Source organism: Carassius gibelio, chromosome B5, assembly GCF_023724105.1.
Source record: "Carassius gibelio isolate Cgi1373 ecotype wild population from Czech Republic chromosome B5, carGib1.2-hapl.c, whole genome shotgun sequence".
Lineage (NCBI taxonomy): Eukaryota > Metazoa > Chordata > Actinopteri > Cypriniformes > Cyprinidae > Carassius > Carassius gibelio.
In genome coordinates, this window is record NC_068400.1 from 8,477,541 (window position 1) to 8,499,301 (window position 21,761).

Here is a 21,761-nt window from a genome sequence, read left to right on the forward strand (position 1 = left end):
AATTATGACTGTCATTTCTCATACCTTGATCATAATAAGGTATGAGAAATACCTTATTCAAAAACTGCTTGACTGCAAAGTACCTCAATAAACACTGCTTGTGTCATCTGTAAACAATGTAAATGGACCTTATACATTTTTACTTAAATCGTATCATACTATCAAAAACATCTACTTAATGACTTAACTAACCTAACTAATCCGTGGTTTGTAATAAATTTAGCTAGCTTTGAAATAATGTTCACATTGAATAGCCAGCTAACAAATATGGATTAAAAGCCACAAAATTCCATTCCAAAATAGAAGGCTATTCTGGCTTTTAGAAATGTTTTTCCTGGCCTACAATTTATTTATACAGTATCTGAACTGTAAGTGTCAATGGAATATTATCCTTTTTGAAATGTAGTTTGGCACACACATTTAAAACATATTTATATTCTTTGAGTGTGTGTGTGTGTGTAATCTTCAGTTTGCTTTAAGACAACCCTTACAACAGCAACCCTTAACTGTGTTAAAGCCACTGGCCTCCCGTGGCTTATTGCTTTAGTATAGAGTTGAGAACACAACCTTGCGCATAGATGCTTCATCTGGACAGCTGTTTAAGTTGGGATCTTCAGATTTTTGGCATGAGAAATGACTGAGGAAACTGATAAATCCATAGGAAGAGAGGAGTGTGCATACTGTTGTCTTTTGTCCTGCAAAAGGATGCATGGTAAGAGGAGAGGCTGGCAGGCATTGTTTTAAAGACAAAGATTGGAATGGGGGTTGGGTGGGACACTTGAGGAATGTGCTTTGTGTTCTTGCTCAAAAGATAAAGGCTCCTGGAGCAAACACACGCAGCTAAGACAGACAATCATAGACCCCGAAAACTTCACGCAGCAACATATAATTTGCTGGTGCATTCAGAAGAGCTTACCACAGTAAGGACAATCATAATCTCCTGTTCACTCTTCCGCCCTTATAATATGGACCCATAATTAATACTTCTTCTATTTGACAGTTTCTTGTTTCAGTTTCTCACAGATGAAAAACTTTGATCATATAGGTTTTATATGCAGCCTCAAAAATGCTTTTTTAATGTTAAAAAAGGCTGTCAATGTTTCAGAATCAAATAATAACTGATAAATAGAATTTATTTAAAATAATAGTATTTTTTTTACTTTACTAGTATTTTTTATTTATTGTTTACTTTTGAATAATATTACATACATAATTACTGAAATATTTTAAATACTAATAAATAAATAAATAAAATATCTAAATGGTAGCATATTTATATTTATTCTATATTTGTTTTGGGCTACATCTTGAAATGCTTCTTGTTTGTCAGTTTAGAAAGAACTTTTTAGAAAAAGAAGACGACATAGGTTAAACTAATCGGTGTATCTCTTGGGACTCTTGTGATTTTCATCTATTTACTCCATTTCAGCAATGATAATCTAAGGATAATTATCTTTGAGTAGATATTATAGATAATTAGCTTTGAGAATTAGAAGCAAATAAGTAAACCATCAAGGCGCATCACTGCATTAATGAATTTCAGGGGAAAATGCTAATAATTGTCATTAAAAGACTAAATTGTTCTAAATTACTATGTTTCTTTATGCAATATATTATTTATTTTATGTATTTTGATTTTGAGATGTAAGTTTACCTGGACATGTTTCCATTAGATTTATTAAATACCACTGCATGTGTTTGCAAGAATTGGATAGATACCCTTCAAGACAGACAACCAAGGAAGCTGCAACATGGGAGAAAAAAGATGAAGCCACAGGAAGATGGAAGGTTTAAGTCAAGGACACATTTCAAGCAGTCTTGAGAAAGAACTGGTTCTTTCTTCTGAAGGGATTGGTGTAGAGACACAAACCGGGGGAGGGGAACTCTAAGCCCCATTCCCAAATCTCTCTCGCACCTCTCCAGAGCAGAGAAGGTCATTGTATCTTCAGGGAGAAATACTTAAAACTAGAATGTCCAAGAAATCGGATCACCCCAAAACAATTATAGAAATATGCGTCCATCAGGTGTGTGTGTGTGTGTGTGTGTGCAGACAGCGGCATATTTCGTCACAGATAAAAGGATCAAAAAGGAACTTGGGGAAAAGTTTATGAAACGGGAAGAGAGCAAGAATTAAAAAGGGTCACATCCATTTTTTTTTTCTCTGAGGTCGACTTTTATGTGCTAAGATTTAAAAAAGATAAAATTAAGATTTTATGTGCAAAAAACAGGGATAATTAATTTTTACACTCTCTCTGACCCTTAGAATTTAACAGCCTTCTTAATTCAACAATTTATCTTTTCTTCTGTGCTTTAAAAGCATATGTAAATGTACTTTTTAGCTTTCCTTTTGCTGTGCTTACAGGTTGCTGCAAGTTTGCTGTCAGATCTGGTTTTTGAACATTTACCGTTCAATGAATTTTCAAGTTCAAAATTAAATATTTTTATATGAATCCATGCGATTGGGAATTGGGAACTGAGGCGAATGATTTCCCCATGCAGATTTTGCAACGGGTTCAAGTTGGTTACATTTATTCACCTTGTTTACCAACAAAATACAATGGACTTATTGCATACATGCATGCTTTTACATTGTATTTACATTGAAAAATACCTTCCTGTAATTACAACATACCCACTAAACCACCTATATAAGATTAAGCATATCCAATCTAAATAGCAGAAAATGTAATTTGCAATTCAACTTGAACACAATAGGTACATTGTACCTAACCATTTTATTTACATAAATAGATAGTAGTGAAACCCATGTGATTCTATGTTGTTAAAAGAGAAGCAAGAAGCAAAGAATACTATTCAGAACGAGACTAAATGTATACTTTTTATTGTAACGGAAACCAAGATTACACTGACAAAGAAAATGAATCTTTTTACATAAATCAATATATATTTATACAAAACCAAGAGGCAAAAGAATAAAAGTCCCTAGTTTGTTCTTGTGGGTCTCCAATGTGAAGACCAAATCCTCCGACCCACAAACCCATGTGTGGTATGAAGGGGTGGCTTTTGAATCTTGTGGTTAGTTGATGATGGACACCAGCTTCAAGTTGGTGAGTCAAACCAGCACAACATTCCCGTAATAAACAAAACAGTATGGCACACGTTCAAAGGTCGTTTCGAGTCTTTCGGCTACTCTTAAAACAACAGACAGTCTTTTATTTGGTCTCTGTTTAGTGCCAGTCAAGTGTTGCAGATCTCTTTGTTTGTGTGTGTATTTGTATAAGCATGTATATATCGCATATTTTATCCACCAATGGAAACTCTGCGTCAAACATGTCTTTCTGTTCAGAAAAAAAGTGCTAAGACTTTTGTGCTTGTTTTTCTTATTGCTGCTCACATACACACTCACACACAGAGTGCATCATTTAAAAACAAAATACCAATTACTTGGCACTTAGTGTGTGTGAGTATGCATCCCTTCACGCACAGCACATCCTTAATACGAAGGATGAAGAAGTCGTCGTTAATAATCTAATACTTGTATCCAAACTCTTGCATTATAAAGATCATACGTCTCATCTTTTGCTGTATATCTTCTTTCAGTCTCTTCAGTATGAAAGTCTCCTTTAGAAAAATACTCTGCAAAAATGGAAATACTTCATCACTGTCTTTGCATTATGATGTCAGGGCAAGTCTTTGCTTATGGATTACATCATGTGGCTCCCCAAAATGTTGAAATGGTGAAGGTAACATCCTTACGAGACCCGTTTGATATCACAAATGTAGCTTTGTAATATTAGTGGTATTACAGTGATCGTTCCGACGGGTTTCTGGACTGGTTCCCTTTAGGTAGTCTTGGAAGTAAGTAAGCCATTTGATCCTTAAGCGACCCGGTTAAAAAGGAAGTACAAATGTTCCTGATTGTGAGTGGGCAGGTTACATGAAGGTTCTTGGGCAACTCAACAAGCGTTTGTGTGTGTGGATGGTTCACTCAGTAGAGCACATTCCCTGGAGTTTTGTTTTGAATCCCAAGAGCCTCAATGCTGGACAGAATCTTCTTCTGATGACCAGCCAGAGTTATTCCCAAACGCAGCAGATCCCTGAGAGGTGGAAGCAGAGAGAAATATATTTTTAATGAAACAACAGAGAATAAGCTTAGAAAATATTAGATTGTGGTGTTTACATATTGAAAATTAATAAAAGGTATACACTACGGTTTGGATTCAAATTTGTTAAAATAATTTAACTCTGCAAGGATGCATTAAACTAGTCAAAACTGAGCGTCAAGACTTTAAAATTGTCACAAAAGTTGTCACTGAATCAGTTCAATTCAAAGCACCAAATCAGCATATTAGAATGATTTTCGATCATGTGACACTGAAGACTGGAGAAATTATGCTGAAAGCTTTGTCATCCCAGGAGTAAATTACATTTGACAATATATTCAAACAGAAAACCATTCTTTTATTAATTAAATGGATTGATTTGTAATCAAAGGCAGACTTGAAAAGAAGAGACTTCTTTCAAAAACATTAAAAAGGTAATATAATGTAATGTTAAATAATCTTTTTATTTAATTTCTTTTTTATTTTAATTTCTAATGTTAAAACATATGCAGCTTTAGTGAACTTCAGAAACTATTTACCAATTCCAAACTTTTGATGGAATTATATGCATAAAAATAAGTAATATAATATATTTTAATTTAATTTCTTTGTTTCCATATCTTTGTTTATAAAGTTATTTTTACAAATTTGACTTGACAAATGTATTTATTTACTCTTCCCTGAGGAATTTAATCTCCCTTGTAATTAAGTACTATGTTGCTGTCTATTATAACTGTATTCCAGTATACACCACAAATGAATGATGTTGTTGAATGATGGTGCTGTTATCTTCACTCACTCTGTGGTGATGTGGGCGAGCAGCTGCATGGACGTGTAACCAGCCTGGAGAAAATTCTCCTCGTAACGCTCCATCTTGATGGCCCTCAGCCAGTCTCCCACTGTCCCACAGGATGAGGGCGTCAGAGGGGAACGCTGGTCTAACAGAGGGTGAGAGGGTCTGAGGAGCAAGAGAGAGCCAAGTGTTAAAACGCATGTAATTGTCCATATTAAGATGATGTCTTGAGTCGGCCTGCAGGAACACAGCTGTAGAAAGACTGTCAAAGAGAGGAAGACTCTGACAGCTTTCCCTTGAAAAGAGGGGGAGGGCAAAGACCTAAATGTGATGGACAGATATATATGGTCATACTGAGTCTTGACTGACAGACTGACAGGCCGACATGCTGAGAGGGGAGGAGCAAGACTAATATACAAGAGGCCATACTGTGTGTACAAGAGCCAAGCTAATGAAATGATGGACAGAGTGAGATGCCACTAAACCTAAAACAGGAACTGCTATGTTCTTGATTGACAAGCATTGTTGGGTAAATGCATTACTGTAATCACATTGCTTACATTTTTTTTTGAAAATGCTAATGGCCTAAGACTTTTGCACAGCGGTGTATTCTTCAGTAATCTTGTTACTGTCCAACACTGATTTCGGGGTGACAGTAACATAAAACCAATAGCAACAGAACTAAAAAAAGTGACGTGTCCTTGAATTTATTTGATTGTAAATCAAAGAATCAATTGGCAATTTCACGCATGCATTCCATTGGAAAAAAAAAAGTAGTAAAAAAGATGTAGATTTATTTGCCAGATCTTTGTGGTTTTTGGACCTTTTGCTTTGGCTTTTTGAAGCAACTGAAATGATATGTGATATAGGGCTGTAATAGATATGAAACGTACCCTGCCCCCTCTTGGGCGGTGATTTTAAGTGAGGCAGGATTGCGAATCAGCTTGTCGAGTGCTGAAACGATGTTGGAAAAGCGTGGCCGTGCCGTCCGCTCCTTCTGCCAGCAGTCCAACATCAGCTGGTGCAGGAACGTGGGACAGTCAGGAGGAGGAGGCAGTCGGTAATCCTGCTCAATGGCATTAATCACCTGATGGGTAAAACAGACTGTGTTAATGAAGGGAAGATAAATGACTGAAAACACATGTATAATGACAATATTAGCACTTTTAAAATATTATTGTTTCATTCTGATTAGGCTGATATTGTAAACATCTTCTTTTTTGTAATGTACACCACTCAACATTACAAATTGGATTGGTTTGGGGTCTCTTTTGTTCATCAAGGCTGCATTTATTTGATAACCAATTCAATAAAAGCAGTAATATTGTGAAATATTTAAAATGGATATTGTCTATTTGAATATAAGTTAAAATGTAATTTATTTCTGTGATTCAAAGCTGAAATTTCAGAATCGTGACTCCAGTCTTAAGTGTCACATTATCGGAAATAATTCTAAATTATGCTGATTTGCTGCTTAAGAAACATTTCTGATCATTATCAATGCTGGAAACAGTTGTGCTGCTTCATATTTTGTGGGAAACATGATATATTTAGGGTTTCAGGATTTTAGATGTAAAATATAATTTTTTTAAAAACATTAAAAATGTCTTTGCTCTCACTATTGATCAATTTAAAGTGACCTTGCTGAATAAAAGTATTAATTTCTTCAACAAAGAGAAGAAGAAAAAAAAAAAAAACACTAAGTGACCCCATACCTTTTAACTATAGTGTAACAAAAAGCAATATCTGGAGACATTTCACCTGTTGCCCATAACAAAAGTAACTATCAACCACAGATAGTGGACAAAAATTCTACTGCATCTCTATATCAATCTAAAGTCAAATTTAATGTGAAACAAAACGCAATCGCATTAAAATGTCAGACATCACAACCACATACATCTTGATTGCTCATGTCCCAGTATGGCCGCTCTCCGAACGACATCACTTCCCACATGACAATTCCGTAACTCCATACATCTGATGCAGAGGTAAATTTACGGAATGCAATGGCCTCGGGTGCCGTCCAACGGATTGGAATTTTACCACCCTGAAAAAAGCATTTTCAAATAAATCATGATGCTTGTATTGCTAAACGTGGCTGCTTGCATTAACTACTCAACGTTGCGTAAGCATGTGCTCTTACCAGTGAGCTGGTGTACGTAGGATCAGATGAATTCTCTTGCAGGAATCTCGACAGGCCGAAGTCAGACACCTTGCAGACCAGGTTACTGTTGACGAGAATGTTCCGCGCAGCAAGATCACGATGTACGTAGCTCATTTCAGAGAGATATTTCATTCCTGACGCGATGCCGCGCAGCATGCCGACTAACTGTATTGGAGTAAACTGACCATCATTGAGCTGGAGAGAAAGAAAGGTCCATGTCAGTCAGACTCTGTGTACGAGAGCCAATGAGATTTGAAATTTGTTTCGTCAACAAACGTTTAGAACTAGATCCAGCGCATACTTACTCTCAGGAAGGAGTCCAGAGCTCCATTTTCCATGAACTCGGTGAGGATCATGACCGGGCAGCTGGCTGTTATTATGCCTTCCAGGTGGATAATGTTGGGATGCTGGAACTGGCCCATGATTGAGGCCTCAGACAGGAAGTCCCGCCTTTGCTTGTCTGTGTATCCACCCTTAAGAGTTTTAATGGCAACATAGTTCTCCTTCTTACCCGGAATCCTCAGCCGTCCACGACAGACTTCTCCAAACTCACCTGAGAACAGCAAAACAAGGGACTCAGCTTTGGGAATTTGCAATCTTTTTATGCAAATAATTTGTTAATCCTAACAAGTTGCGACTTTAATAAGCCATGAGCAACAATACTTTTTAGGTCTATTTTTGTGAACCCTCATAGCTGTATTCAACTATTCATAATTGGTAATACTGACACAGTTGAACAGAAATTAAACAACGCAGATTCATAAATTCATTCATTTTAGTACAGTGACACTACTGTCTTCTGTAGAGCTGCTTTACAGCTAAAATGTATGAATTTCACTAAATGAACCCTGTTATTTTAATGTTTGATAGTGTGAAGCTGCTTTGAAACAATCTCAATATTAATGTGACTGTATGTCAAATATCAAAGAAGCAGATTAACAATTCAGCATAGTATGCTTTTGTTTTATCATTCACATGGCTGAAATTGAAATATGTCCAAAAGAAGACACACTGTGTCTTACCTGCCCCAATAACCTCCTCGATTTTGACACACGAGACATCAATCTCTTTAGCAAACTCTCTCACGGCCTCATTAGGGTCTTCATAAGTGAATGGATCGATGTAAACTTTCACTCCTTGGAGAGAAAAATGTCAGTTACTCCATTAATCCAAAATTCCAGAACTTGACCAGAATGTATAATTATGAAATGTCGCGTGTGTGTTGCTGTGCTCACCTTGACCCATGAGATATTGGCCATTTTTGTCACTCATTTCCGGATCTTTGAAATGACTTTGCTTCCTGTGAACAGAAAACTGAGTCAGTGTCTGCTTAATGATCTAAACACAATGTTACCAAATATGAAGGACTTCTTTTGATAATATACACAATGGTGACAAAAGCAAAACTCCCTTTAGGTTTTTAGCTGATTAAATAAGAAATGTTGATTCTAAAAGTATTTCAGTTGTAGAATGTATTACCCAATAATCGTGCAATACATTTGAGCACTGTGTTATTAGCTTAGCCACATGCTAATGTTAGATTGCATAAATTGGGAATCAGGTTTTTTGTAAACTTTGTGTGCATTCTGTATATTTTAGCAAGGGTGGAAAATTACTTGACACTGGAAACTTGTTGTGTCATGCCTGGTTAGGGCACAGTGTGAGGCTTTATGCTTGTTGTGTTTCATGTTTGTTTTTGTCCTCTGTTGTCATATTACTCAGAGCAAAGAATGAAATGAATGCATACAATAATCCCTTTCTCCACCCCATTCTTCCTCTTCCTGTGTCTTTTCTTGTGTGTCTGTTTCTCACCTCAGGCTCTGGGTCCTTATTCAGACCATTTCATAGTGTATTATACTCTAACACCATCTTAAATTACTCAAGTTGTTAAATTACCTTGTTATTCTTGTTATTTTCTTCTCTCTCTTTTCACGGAATGTCCTTCTCATTCCTTCTTTGTGTTTTGGATGCTTGCTAATGGCTCAAAACTGTATTCGGAGAACCTTATTGGTTTGTGACTTAAGGTTAAACGGAAAAGGGAGGCGTTGCTTAAAAGTCATTCTTAAAACATAATTGACTTGAGAAGTATAACCGTGCAAGATTTAGTAATCCTAAAAGCACCCAAGTTGATTCAGATTTTTTTAACTTTAGGCATTTTAGGAGAAACATCTAAAACAAAAGTTAATACTTTGATTATAAAAAATAAATAAACATTAACTTAGAACCTCAGGGTTTTGAAATAGCAACAAACTTTTCCCACATCTATCTTTCTCCCTGATTTCCCAGGACTAAAATAGCCGCATTTGTCCCACCCAGTGCTGATGGCAGGTCTGGACCGGAGGCTCGCAGTGTGTGTGTGTGTGTGTGTGTGTGTGTGTGACAGGGAGAGAGAGATTGATTGTAGGGACTCCCCGTTTAACTGGGTGTGAAAGTTTGTATATGTAATGTGCGCAGTTGTGAACAATATATGTAAAGCCCTTAACAGGCATGCTCCTGTAATCTTAACTGTGCATACGTGGACATACATGCGTCCCATTTATCAGCAATATCTGAGTTTGTGTGTCCACTGGAGTGTAAGAATGTAAAAAGTTTGTTCATTGTTTAAGTACACTTGTGCTTAAAGAGGTGTGTGTGTGTGTGTGTGTGTGTGTGTGTGTGTGTGTGTGTGTGTGTGTGTGTGTGTGTGTGTGTGTGCGCTACCCCAGGGTCACGACTATTGTTCTGCTGATTTGGCCTGTGGAGCCTGGGGTGGGACTACTACATCCTGTCTCCACTTCCCCTTTCTCCTCTCTTCTCTTCTCTCTCTCTCTCTCTCTCTCTGTTCCCACAAATGTATCTGAAATAACTGTTAGGGCAGCCTGATCACTTTGGAAGAGTACATTAGGTCATTCAGCTCAAACTGCTATACAAAAGGCTAGAGGAAAACTCACTTTATTTAATTAGTTTCACACAGAATGACTTTTTTCACTCTGGCTGAGTGGAGAAATCAGTGCAATTCTGCAAATTGAGTTGTGTCGCATACTGTGTTATTACAATATTATTTATATACTATTACAGTATTCATAAAAAACTGATTTTAGTAATTTTATGTGCTTAAATTTTTCTATTTTGATATTTCTAATTGGCTTTAATTGTTTTAGTAATTTTAGGACTTCTACATAAAATTATTTTATTTCAGTTAATTGCCTACACAAAATATTTAGTTTTTATTTTGCTTTAATTACAGAAAATAATTTGTAATTTTATTATTATTGTTTTATATATTGATTTTTAATATTTTCTGTTTTCACTTAAAATTTGTATTATGTTTTAGGTTGTTGCATTTTGATTATTATTTTATATATGTAACTTGGGCAACTAGCAGAAATAAAAGTTATTTAATATTTTGTTTTATTTCAGCGAGTGTTAATTTTATTCCAAGTAAAATAATATTTGTAAAAATTCACTTTTAGTTTTAATAATTGGTGATAACCTCGGTTTTAGTTTTAGTTTACCTAACATTTATCATATGAGCAAACATAATACTGTTTCTGAACAGGTTTCCCATTTAATGCCCATCATTCATTACTCAATAAAACAGGTATTCCTGAACCCAAACTATTATATGAATCAGATACATGCTATTTGAAATGCAGTTTTTCACAAAAAAGTGTCACAAAGTCAGTGTTCATGTCCTTAACCCACAAAAGGCTTACTAATTGTTGCCTCTTATTGACCCAGGATAAGAGACAATATCTCAACGCTGAAAACAGCACATTTAAATATGATAAAATCTGTTAGACACTAAGATTTCTAACTAAAATATTTAATAAGCAAGCATGCGATGGACAGAGGATGTGTGGATGATGCCTGTGGAAATCTCCTGAGCTTTCTAGTTTCCACGTAGACTTTTTTTCTTGTTGGTCTCTTGTTGTACCTTATACAGTAGATTGCAGCACCAATGACGATGATGAGGAGCAGCATGCCCATGGCTATAAGGATCCCGGTAACAAGCAGCGGAGACGAGGAATCATCTTCTAGGAAAACAGAGAGAGGCAGACAGCCAGAGTGAGAGAGAGATGATTTAAAAACGGAAAAAGGTATGATACAATAAAACAATTGCTTTGATCTATTCAAGGAGGAAAAACAAATCAATAAAACACCTTCTCAAACAAAACTCTGGAGCACAAAAAAGTCGGGCACTAATAAATTACCACAACACTGAGCTGGTGCCTCTAAATGCAACTTTTCTCACCGTCAGGCAGGGTCCGAAAGACGACAGCTTGACTGAAACTGCCATAGCCGGCCAGGGTGCGAGCGCGGACCTGAACCTCGTACTGCGTTGCCCTGCGCAAGTCGCTCAATACGACCTCGTTGTTATTACTCTCCATAAAATGACAGGAGTTTTCCTCAGAACCGCGCTCCTGTCAGAAGAACAAACACCAGTATCTTGCATGTCATCTTGCATGTCAAATCATTTGATTGATTCTCCACGTACTATTTCTGAGCTGTTTGAATGAATTAATTGTTAATTAGTCTGGCAGGCCTGTACTGTAAACAGTGAGCAGCTGGGCCACAGAGAGCGATCAATAAAACACAAGCGCTGAGAAAAAGATGAAACGAGTGGGCAGGATGGAGACAGGGAAATAGAGAGAGGTCATAAAAATAGAGAAGAGAGCAGAGATAATGGAGGTAAAAAATACTGAATTACAGAGATGAGAAATCACATTTTTCTGAGTTAATCCTGTGTACTCTTTATTTACTGTGACCAATAACAGGTAAAGAGTGTAAGTAAAGCACATATTTTTATTACTTTACTTGCTGTTACTTTTTTTTTTTTTAAGAATATACATAAGTGCAACCTGAATGTAATGTTTTAGGACAGTAAATTAAATGTTAATTGCAATTAAATAAAATTGCATTAGGTTTATTTTTTTATGAAATACAATTAGCTGAACTTAAGAGTGCTTTTTGACACAGTTCGAAAGACTTAGATCTTTATATGTAAAAGTCATTATAACTGCATAATTGCTGCCAAAGAATTTATGGTCAAATTTATGGTCAACTTTAACATACTTTAATGTCATTTTTGTTGAAACGTGCATGTTGTGTATTCAAATATATTTTTAAGTACACATTTCACATTTAAAATATATTAACTTTAAATGCAATATTAAATTCCAAGCTACAGTTAAAAAACATATTATTATAACAACATATTATGAAACAATGATTTAACATGAACTTTCATTTGACACTTTTTTTTTCAAATACAAACTTTTAGATTTCAAAACAGAATAAATAAATTTAATTCTTTATCTATAAGAATAGATAAAGATAGATTTTTTTTTTAAAGATCTTAAGTTCACAGTGCACATTCAATTCAGTTAAGCACACTTCTAGTGTGGTGTAGTGTTGCATAGACTTGTATAGTGTTTTATTTCTTCCAGTCGCATTTATGGTAATGCACATTTTAAAAGTGTAATTATTGTGTGTTAAGAAAATTTCTCTCTTTAGGTACACTTAAGTGGGCTTTTATTTCATTAATACTATATTATATATGCATACAGTTTTTGAAAGATATACCTGTAAATGCACATTCAGTGCAATTAAGTTAGTACGGTGTAATGTTGTACAGTGTAGTATAGTGTAGTAGTTTACCTTCTCACAGTAGCGTAGCTGGTACTGTAGGATCCTGTAGTGTGATTGGGTCGGTGTGTTCCAGTGCAGCGTCAGGCTGGATTCTGTGGCTGTGCCCTTCCTTAAACCCGACACCAGTACAGGAACTACACAACACACACAAGCAATTAACACACTCAACTAAAACAACAGCTGTCATTCATATGCACCTTCACTGTCTCTCTGTCTCACCGTTGGGGCTGGTGGTGATGTTGATTGTCTCCCCCGCAGGCCCCTGCTGGCTCAAAGGAGAGACCCCGTTGAGGGCCATCACGGTAAAGCTGTAGGTGGTGTGAGGTCGGAGACCCCAGATGCTCACACGCCGGCCCTGGATCCCAGTTTGGGATGGGCGGTAATTCACACCATCCCCGCATGGCATGCAGGAGCCCCCAGGGGCCGAGCACATTCGACACTCCACACTGTAGGTGAGGTCCGTACGGCCCCCGCTGTCTAACGGTTCACTCCATTCCAGCGTGAGAGATGTGTCATTGACCTGGGGAACAGGGCTGCGCGGGGAAGAGGGCGGACCTGAAAAGGACAACGAGCACAGGACGTTTGAATTACAGTCACAGTTCATTCATCTGCATGACACATCTGTAATACCCAGAAAGCAACAAAAAGACCAGAACAGTCAATGTAGAGCACAAGAAGGTGGAGAGCAGACTAGTATGGAATTAGAAGACGACAAAGAAAGGGGAGTTAAGACCTGACATATGAAATAATAGTCAGAAAAATCAAATATTTTGAAATGAAAAGGTTTATTAGCATGTGTTTTCGCTGAGTATCATACATGATGCATCAGGCTTTTAGAGCTTATTTCATGGAGAAAATAAAACATCACCCCAGTTTTATTCAGAAGCCCAAACTGAGCAAAAACATGCAATCTGGTGCAAATTTTGATATTTATATGGCCAAACTGAAGATTAAATTCTGATAGCTTGTAATGTAAATCAATGATATCTTCAGTATGCATAGAAATATCAGTTGTCACCCTTTTATTTCCCAAGATGATGTTTAAATGCTTAGTTTTACGGTCAAAGCTCTGACGTTTTTAGTGTGGGGTAAAACATATAATGCAATGTTGACAGAGATGAACTAAGAAAAGTTCCTCAAAGGCCTGATCATATTTGATACTCACATTTTAACATCTAAAAATGCTTCGGGAAACGTTAACCTTGAAATATTTGAATAACATGAAATTTATTCTTATACTTGCTTCCTAAAAATCAGTGAAGATTTCACAGTAAAAAGACATTTGAATCATGACCTGAAAGGGGACGTATTAGATTGAAGTCATAGTAGATTGTGTAAAACAAGTTTTTCAGTTTTGATCATGTTAATATTTGAGAGGCCTTACAAATGTGCATATCAAATATGATCCAGTAGTCTTTATATGGCTGAGGGAGAGCAGCTGTACTCACGTGTGCAGGGTGTATCTGGACTGTCGGTAGGGGCACGGTAAAAACCAGGGCGACACACACAGGACGCAGATCCCATCTCTCCTGAGTGACTGGAGTCAGGACACACAGAACACGGGCCAGGACCAGATCCCATCTTAAAATGACCCACAGGACATGCTGGACAGAGTGAATGAGACAAAGAGATACATAAAAAAAACAGTAGGGATGCTAATCGTGAGCTTAACCTGCATTACATTAACCAGTCTTGACCACCACAGTCTTTTCAGTACAACAGAGAAACAACAGATTTTGTGGGAATGAGTGCTGTGTTATGATTACACAAACACACTTTCCCATCAAATAAACACACACACATTCTGTCCCCTCTCTCAAGAACTTGCTGTCTTAAGCACAACCCTCATTTGTCTTTTTGCATCAACATTTAAACAATCATTTAGACAACGAATCTAAACATGTTCCGGTGTCTATTTCAGTTGATGATAGTTTGATTCGGGATAAAAACCGCTTCTGAATCTCTGTGTGGCAACGTCTGGTGTATGATATGAAATATGATCATGTTCTTCTGCATGTTTAGCTATTCAATCGCTTGATTATAGCCTCGCACAAACACAGACTTTCAGCAGATAAAACCCACACGCATGCAGGTCACCCATGAAACTTTAGTAGTCTTTTCTCTGACGCTACGTAAACAGAACACTACACACATACAGACACACATGAACGAGCAAAGCAGAGTCTCGTGAGACTGGAAAAGACGGGTATACAGACAAGTTTGCCTGACCAGTTGCATTTCATAATCAGTTCTCCACAAGCCCTTTATTGATGGAAACACATCTGGATTTGATTAACATCAGTTTCACTCAGACCAAAACACATGTGGTCTGAATTATCCTCCTAGTTAAAGTGGCTTTACACTGGTGTGTGTGTGTGTGTGTGTGTGTGTGTGTGTGTGTGTGTGTGTGTGTTATTCAAATCGTTTCCATAATGAATGTCTGTGAATTTACTCGCTGAAGGATAAAGATCTTCAGGCCTCTTGTGGTTTTAAAGACACAAAAATGATGTTACTGTTGAAATCCATATCAGTGTCTTGTGTTGAAGATTTGTACCACGGATGGACAGATTAAGAAATGCATCAATGATTATATACCATTTTTCAACAAAATGGTACAACACCGGTCAGAATTTTGGGTTCGGTTTTTTTTTATCTCTCTTTTTCTCACCAATGCTGTATTTATTTGATCAAAAATAAAGTAAAAACAGCAATAATGTGAAACATTATTAAAATTTTAAAATAACAGTTTTCTAAGTGAGTATATTTTAAAATGTAATTTATTTCTGTGATTCAAAGCTGAATTAACAGTATCATTACTTCAGTGTCACATGATCCTTCAGAAATATTTTTATAAGACGATTCAAGAAATGTTAAAAACTGTAGCTTCGTAAATAGCTTCGTATTTTTTTTAACCAAATTCTTTGATGCACAGAAAGTTCAAAACAACAGCATTTATTAGAAAAAAAATTACATCGTTGATAACTTTACTGTCACTTCTTATAAAATGTATTGCATCCTTGCTGAAAAAAAGGAAGAAAAAGAAACGTACTGACTTTAAATCTTACTGAACGGTAGTGCATATAACTTCTGAGTACCTTTGCCCAAGGCAAGTCTGTGTTTCATAGACACACACTGATTTTAATCCCATCCAATTTGAACATATCTGTTTTTCTTGCACGACCTCAGGAAAATATTACTGAGCAAATTACTTGTGTTTTTTTTTTATTACCAGAGGGTCCTCCAAGAAAACTAATCTTGTCCAGATAGGAATGTCTGTGATTGCGCTATGTTATTGTTTTCACAACTCTTCTCCTCATTTATTTTAAACCTTCGTTGAACACTATAACTAAAGCTAATTTTCTTGTTAGACTGCCTGGAGAATCATTTTTTGTAAGCTTTCTGGGTTGGTGGTCCTGCGAGCCCTGCTGGCAATCCCGCTGATGTTAAAAGAAAATGACATGAAACCGCTCAGAGCAGCGTCAGGTATGATCCTTATCTTATTTCATTCCTTCCCTTAATTATACACATAATTGTATAATTGCATAATTAATTAATTGGGTTTCGTAAGACTCACAATGAGAATACAAGATTGTCTATAACTCCCAGATCTAGACAACAGAAACTCCCTTCAAAGTAACAACTACAATATTGTTAAGAAAACTCATTCCAACTAAATAAAGCTAGGAAGACGTTTTCTTGAAAGTGTATGATACTATTAATGTGATTAGTGAAAACTCATGTATATATATATATATATATATATATATATATATATATATATATATATATATATATATATATATATATATATATATATATATATATATATATATATATAAGGCATTATGTTAGTAGTTTTAATGTGTTGCAATCATCTTATAATACATTGCATGATCTACAATTATAATATATTAAAATACTTATCTATTATTTGTTGTGCCTTATGAATAACTTTCTAATGCATTAAACATAATGGTTTCAATTAAACAAAAACACTACAACATTACTGTTCAGCAGTTTCATCTTTGCATCCGGAATAAATTAGATTTGACAATATATTCAAAAATGGAAAACAACTGCAAAAATATTTCACATTACTACTATTTTCACTGTATTTTTGATACAATATGTGCAGCCTTGGTGAGCAGGAGAGTCTTCTTTCAAAAGCTTTTATACTGTGCCATACCAACACTGGTTCTCCCGCAGTAGTTTCACAATTACAAAGAAGAGATTGTACATGTGTGAATCCGCATGTGATTAATTGGAGTCATTAGTACTGTTCACCACACACACCCACACACACACTTCTTGTCTGGCCTCACAGTCCTTCACCTGTGACCTCGTGACCACACACTTTCCATGCGGCGTTTCACCTGCCCAATAAACTGCAGGATTGTCTTTTTTTCTGTCTTTCTCTTTTTCTCTCTGCCCATACCTAATTGGTCATGTCATTAGAGTGCCTTTGTACTGGACACATCCCTGCCCGCAGGCGCCACTATTATGGCTTTGCGCTTCCTTTGTGTGTGTGGGTGTGTGAAAGAAAGGGATGAACAGCAGATGTAGTGTGTTTGAGTGGATGAATGCTGAGTAAGTCATTGAGTGTGTGTGTGAACTCCAGGGGTTCACGCCCACAGAAAGCACAGCTGCAGTGTTTAACAGACGAGTACAGCCTTTAACACTCACACAGACACACACACACCCCACCCACTGCAAAAAAAACCTTCATTGAGGAGCTGAAGACATATTTGAAACCTGGAGGATTTGGACTGATCCACTCCGCTGAGAGATGGCGATTACATGAATTAAAGTAGATCAGTCGTGTCCTTAAATGAATTTTCCCGGTTAAATCTTATTCCCGGTCAACCTACACACATGCAACATATGCTGCCGATTACCACAGAAAATCATTTTGAGTCGCTGAGCATTGTAAAAATGAAGGAAAACGTGTTTGTAGCCATGAATTTACACTGGAATTCGAGCCGGCGGGTTTAAAATTAGTTTTATGTGCATGAAGTTGTATTGTCAGTATGATGAGGATGAACAGATGAATCTAGCTGCATCAAGTTATTCCTTTTTTCTTTTTTTTTTGTTTCAATTAAATAATGAAAATTAAATCATTTCTGTATATTTATTCTGGAGCTATATAAGTGCCTACTAGATATATAATCTGGATATAGCAGCATAACTTTTTTTTAACATTCATAATAACAATAAACATTTTTTTTTCGAGTAGTAAATTAGCACAGTAGAATGATTTCTGAAGGATCATGTGACACTGAAGACTGGTGTAATGATGCTGAAAATTCAGCTTTGATCAAAGGAGTAAATGGCAAATATATTCACATAGAAAACTGGTTTTAATAATATTTTACAATATTATTTCACTGCACTTAGACTTCTTCCAACAACGTTAAAAATAAATAAAATAAAAACAAGATTTTTAATCTTACCAGTCCCAGACTTCCTAAAGCAAGCATTTGTCCAATCAGTGTCACTGTGGCCTTATTCATTCTTCAAAAGATGGCAGTTATAAATGCAATCACGCTGGAGGTCTTGTGACCCAAAATATCAGACACATTGAAGACTAACATTTACCAGAAAGGTAATTAATCTGTCATGTGTGAGCGTGTCACATGAAACGATCAAAGACGGGTGATTTTGCCCTTTGATAAAAAGAACGCTTTTGCAATTTGTCTGAAATGGCAGTACTGTGGCCAGACGTGTACTGTGTGCGCCAGCTCAAGTCGCTTTGGATAAAAGTGTCTGATATATGCAGAAATGTAAATGCACCCCGGATGCACAGGACTGTAATGTAATAGAGAATGAAAATGTGTCCAGCCAGAGGACACTGATGAAATACACCGTAATCCACTCTCCTGATCTCTCCACTTCCTGTCTCTTTCCTCTAAGTCTGAACAGCTTTTCCGTGAGACCTTCTTCTCAACTCTCTCTCGCTCTGCCTTGCGTTCAGTCAATGTTTTCCCTCCTTCTCAAGTGTCACAGTCTTTGTCTAATTCAGTCCCATCTGTCCTTTACTGTTTCTCTGGGCTCTTATCAGTTTGAAGTTTCAGCCGTTGTCAGAATAAACATCCTCAAGACTTACTCATAAGGGTACGGTTGTGAGTGTGTGCAAAATATTCTGTACTCGACAGTCTCTCAGGTTGATACGTTTGTGATAGTACGTATAAAGATGGAAGTTTATGTTCTGAATGGTTTGCTTTCTGCTGCATACTGGGCACAGTAAGAAACTGTTTTGTATGCATGGAAAACCCAGCTGACCAGCTACATTTGTCAAAATGTGTATCACTGAACCAGAGCACACTGTGTTTAATACTCTATCCACAACAACCTGACCTTCTATTTTTATGGGACAAACTTAAAGTAAGCTGTGAATTTATTTTAGATCTTGTTTCGTTATTTAAGCAGACTGTATTAAAAACGTAAAACTACAGTATTTATTGTTAGTAAGGAGACATTAAACTAAAAATGCTCCACTTTTTTAATCATCAGATGGGAATAGTATATACTCTACCATTCAAAAGTTTTGGATTAGTAATTTTTTTTAGATGTTTAAAATAGTATTCATAAAATGAATAGTTCTGCTCCTTGATTCTGATTGGCTGAGCCACATTCAAAGCTGTTGTAAATGACTCAACAAACTTACACCTATGTTTACTACTCTTTGTTGGAACCACAACTGGTTCTGAGGAACTACATTGTTCGGTGGAAGAATACTGTTTTTATTCATGTCACTACACTTTATTTGCTGTGTTTTATTCTGTGAAACCTTACTACGTATATGGAATAACCCTTTTGTAAAAGCAATAATAAAAACTTTGCGTCATGCCTAACAACGCCCCTTAGCTGTTATAAATTCACTGTAAACCAAGGCTTGTCTGGGCTTATTGCTTTAATATAGAAGTATAGTATACACTAATGCAGTTATTTTAAACTTTCTATTCATCAAAAATCCTGAAAAATCCATAATGTGTTTAAAAATATTAAGCATTAATATTAACAGTTTTCTGCATTAATAATAATATTAGATGTTTCTCCAGCAGCAAATCAGCATATTATGATTTCTGAAGGATCATGTTACACTAAAGACTGGAGAAAGACTGGCTTTTTAAAAAAGAAATCACATAGAAAACATTTATTTTAAATTGTGATGATATTTCATAAAATATTATGTTTTTTACTGTATCACATCAATGCAGCATTGGTGAGCATGAGAGGTTTTTTGTTTCGACTTTTGTGTAAAATGCTTCTCCAAGGTATTTATAGAAGCACAATATATTAAGCACATTATTCTGTGATATTTAAATAGCACTTTAAGATACATCAAATAATTTTCCAGCGTTGTTTAATTTAACTGAAATGTGGCTCATCACCTTCACAGAGAGCTCCAGTTAGTTTCAGAGAAGTCTGTTCTGTTCTCACTCACCTCTACACTCCAGCTCTCCATGGCTGGCCTCGAAGCCCGGCAGGCAAGTGCAGGTGGTGGTGGGCTGGTCCACCCACTGTCCATCTTCTCCACAGAACATCTTGGGCGGTCTGGGATTGGGTCCAGGCTGTGCTGCGTTGGCCACACACTGGCCCACTGCCTCCTGGACCAGCGAGCGTGGAACTGTCTCCGGGAAGACGGATAGTGAGCGCGTGAGAGCCGGACACTTCTTAAAGAAGACGCGCACGGATAGAAGGGCCATGCATGCGCCCTGGGCCTGGAACGCCAAGTAGATTCCCCGTTTGGTCAAAGGGCCCAAACGCAGCGTTTTGACATTAGACTTCTTCTCTCCACCTTTACGCAGCAGGTGGTCCGCGGCCACCGTGTCCACCTAATAGAAATGGCAAAAACTGGTGAGATTCATTTACATATAGATTTTTCTTCATGAAACAGCAATGAGACTAAATGAGAACACCTCAACTGACCTCAAATATATTCTGTGTTTTTCAGTATTGAGATTAAATAGAGAGAAAACTGGATCTCATATCTCCTTTAGAGATTTCAATAATATCTCAAACTGTACTCAGATTAACTCAAATCAGAGATCTCAATGTGCTCTCAAACACTGAAAAACAATCAAAGTCTTCCGAAGCCCAAAGACTGTGGTATGCTATCGACATTTTCATTTTATAGATTAAGTTTCACTATATCCTAAAATGAAATAGTAGTGCACTTAATTGTACTAAATTTGCACTTGTGATGTACTTCAAAGGGTTTTTTTCCTTCAAAATGATATCTATTAATGAAATAAAAGGCCACTTAAGTGTTCTTGGAATGCACTTTCATAACTACAAGCAAGCTTTCTAAATAACATCTCTTATTTCTGCAGTTTTCCATGCGCATTCGAGTGCGTCTGATTGTCTGCATGTGTGCACCTTGATATAGGGGTTCTCCATCCACGCTGGGTGGGTTGCTGTCGCATCATCCGTGTCGCTCTGGTAGTAGTAAAGGTTGAAGGTCTCTTTACAGGATCGGTGGTGTGTGTTCCGCGATGAGCATTCGATCATGGTGAAGAGCAGCTCCACGTACACCTGTGACGCCCCTCGCCGCTCGATGAGCTTACTACGCAGCCAGTGACTGGACGCGCCGTCGGTCTGGCAGATCTGATAGGTCCTCACGCTGTTGTTGTCTTCATCTAGACCGCTGATCTCCTCCCACTACACATAGAGGAGACACAAGAACACCAACTGGTTAGTGGAGATCAGCTGTGACAATATACAGTCAGCACTGAGCTTTTGCTCTATATGTAGGGTCAGATGCTGGAGCTGCAGCTCTTACCTCTGGTTTAGAGCGAGAGTATGTTGTCCACTTCAGATCTGATGTCTCTGTCTTTGTATTCATCAGGACCTCTGTCAAACACAAGTCAGAGAAAACGGTTTGTGAAAAAAATTCAAAATGAGATTGCAATCTTTAATTTTGCCTTTTGTGAAAAAGAATGCACTAAATTGTATTTTCTGTGTACTTGTAGTGTACTTCAAACTTCTTTTGAGCACAAAATAAGGTATTCTAAAGAATGTTGGTAACAAAATAGGTAACCATTGAATTACATGCTGTTTTTTCATACTATGGAAGTCAATGTGGACCATTAAACTTGTTTGGTTA

General features: G+C 36.8%; 1 protein-coding gene across 2 annotated transcripts; it reads right to left on the reverse strand.

The window, feature by feature from the left end:
- Nucleotides 1-2,826: 2,826 nt before the first annotated feature.
- LOC127958320 (ephrin type-B receptor 4a) lies at nucleotides 2,827-21,529 on the reverse strand. Of its 2 annotated transcripts, none has more exons than XM_052557137.1 (16): nucleotides 21,438-21,529; nucleotides 21,035-21,316; nucleotides 20,100-20,490; nucleotides 14,104-14,259; nucleotides 12,875-13,210; nucleotides 12,665-12,789; nucleotides 11,259-11,427; nucleotides 10,941-11,037; nucleotides 8,260-8,324; nucleotides 8,047-8,160; nucleotides 7,330-7,577; nucleotides 7,004-7,219; nucleotides 6,758-6,907; nucleotides 5,751-5,944; nucleotides 4,864-5,022; nucleotides 2,827-4,058 (listed from the first exon to the last, which is right to left on the reverse strand). In XM_052557137.1, the coding sequence occupies exons 1-16, from the start codon at nucleotides 21,498-21,500 to the stop codon at nucleotides 3,950-3,952; spliced, it is 2,874 nt and encodes a 957-aa protein (XP_052413097.1). In that variant the 5' UTR covers nucleotides 21,501-21,529; the 3' UTR covers nucleotides 2,827-3,949. The 2 variants fall into 2 exon arrangements, with proteins under 2 accessions (XP_052413097.1, XP_052413096.1); XM_052557136.1 differs by having other exon boundaries at nucleotides 10,941-11,040.
- Between the last annotated feature and the right edge of the window lie 232 nt (nucleotides 21,530-21,761).

Coding starts and splice junctions, on each gene's coding strand:
- LOC127958320 (XM_052557136.1), bottom strand. CDS start 21,500: ATGAATACAAAGACAGAGACATCAGATCTGAAGTGGACAACATACTCT. Junction 21,317..21,437: donor ACTCTCGCTCTAAACCAGAG/GTAAGAGCTGCA, acceptor CTCTATGTGTAG/TGGGAGGAGATCAGCGGTCT. Junction 13,211..14,103: donor TCCAGATACACCCTGCACAC/GTGAGTACAGCT, acceptor TGTCCTTTTCAG/GTCCGCCCTCTTCCCCGCGC.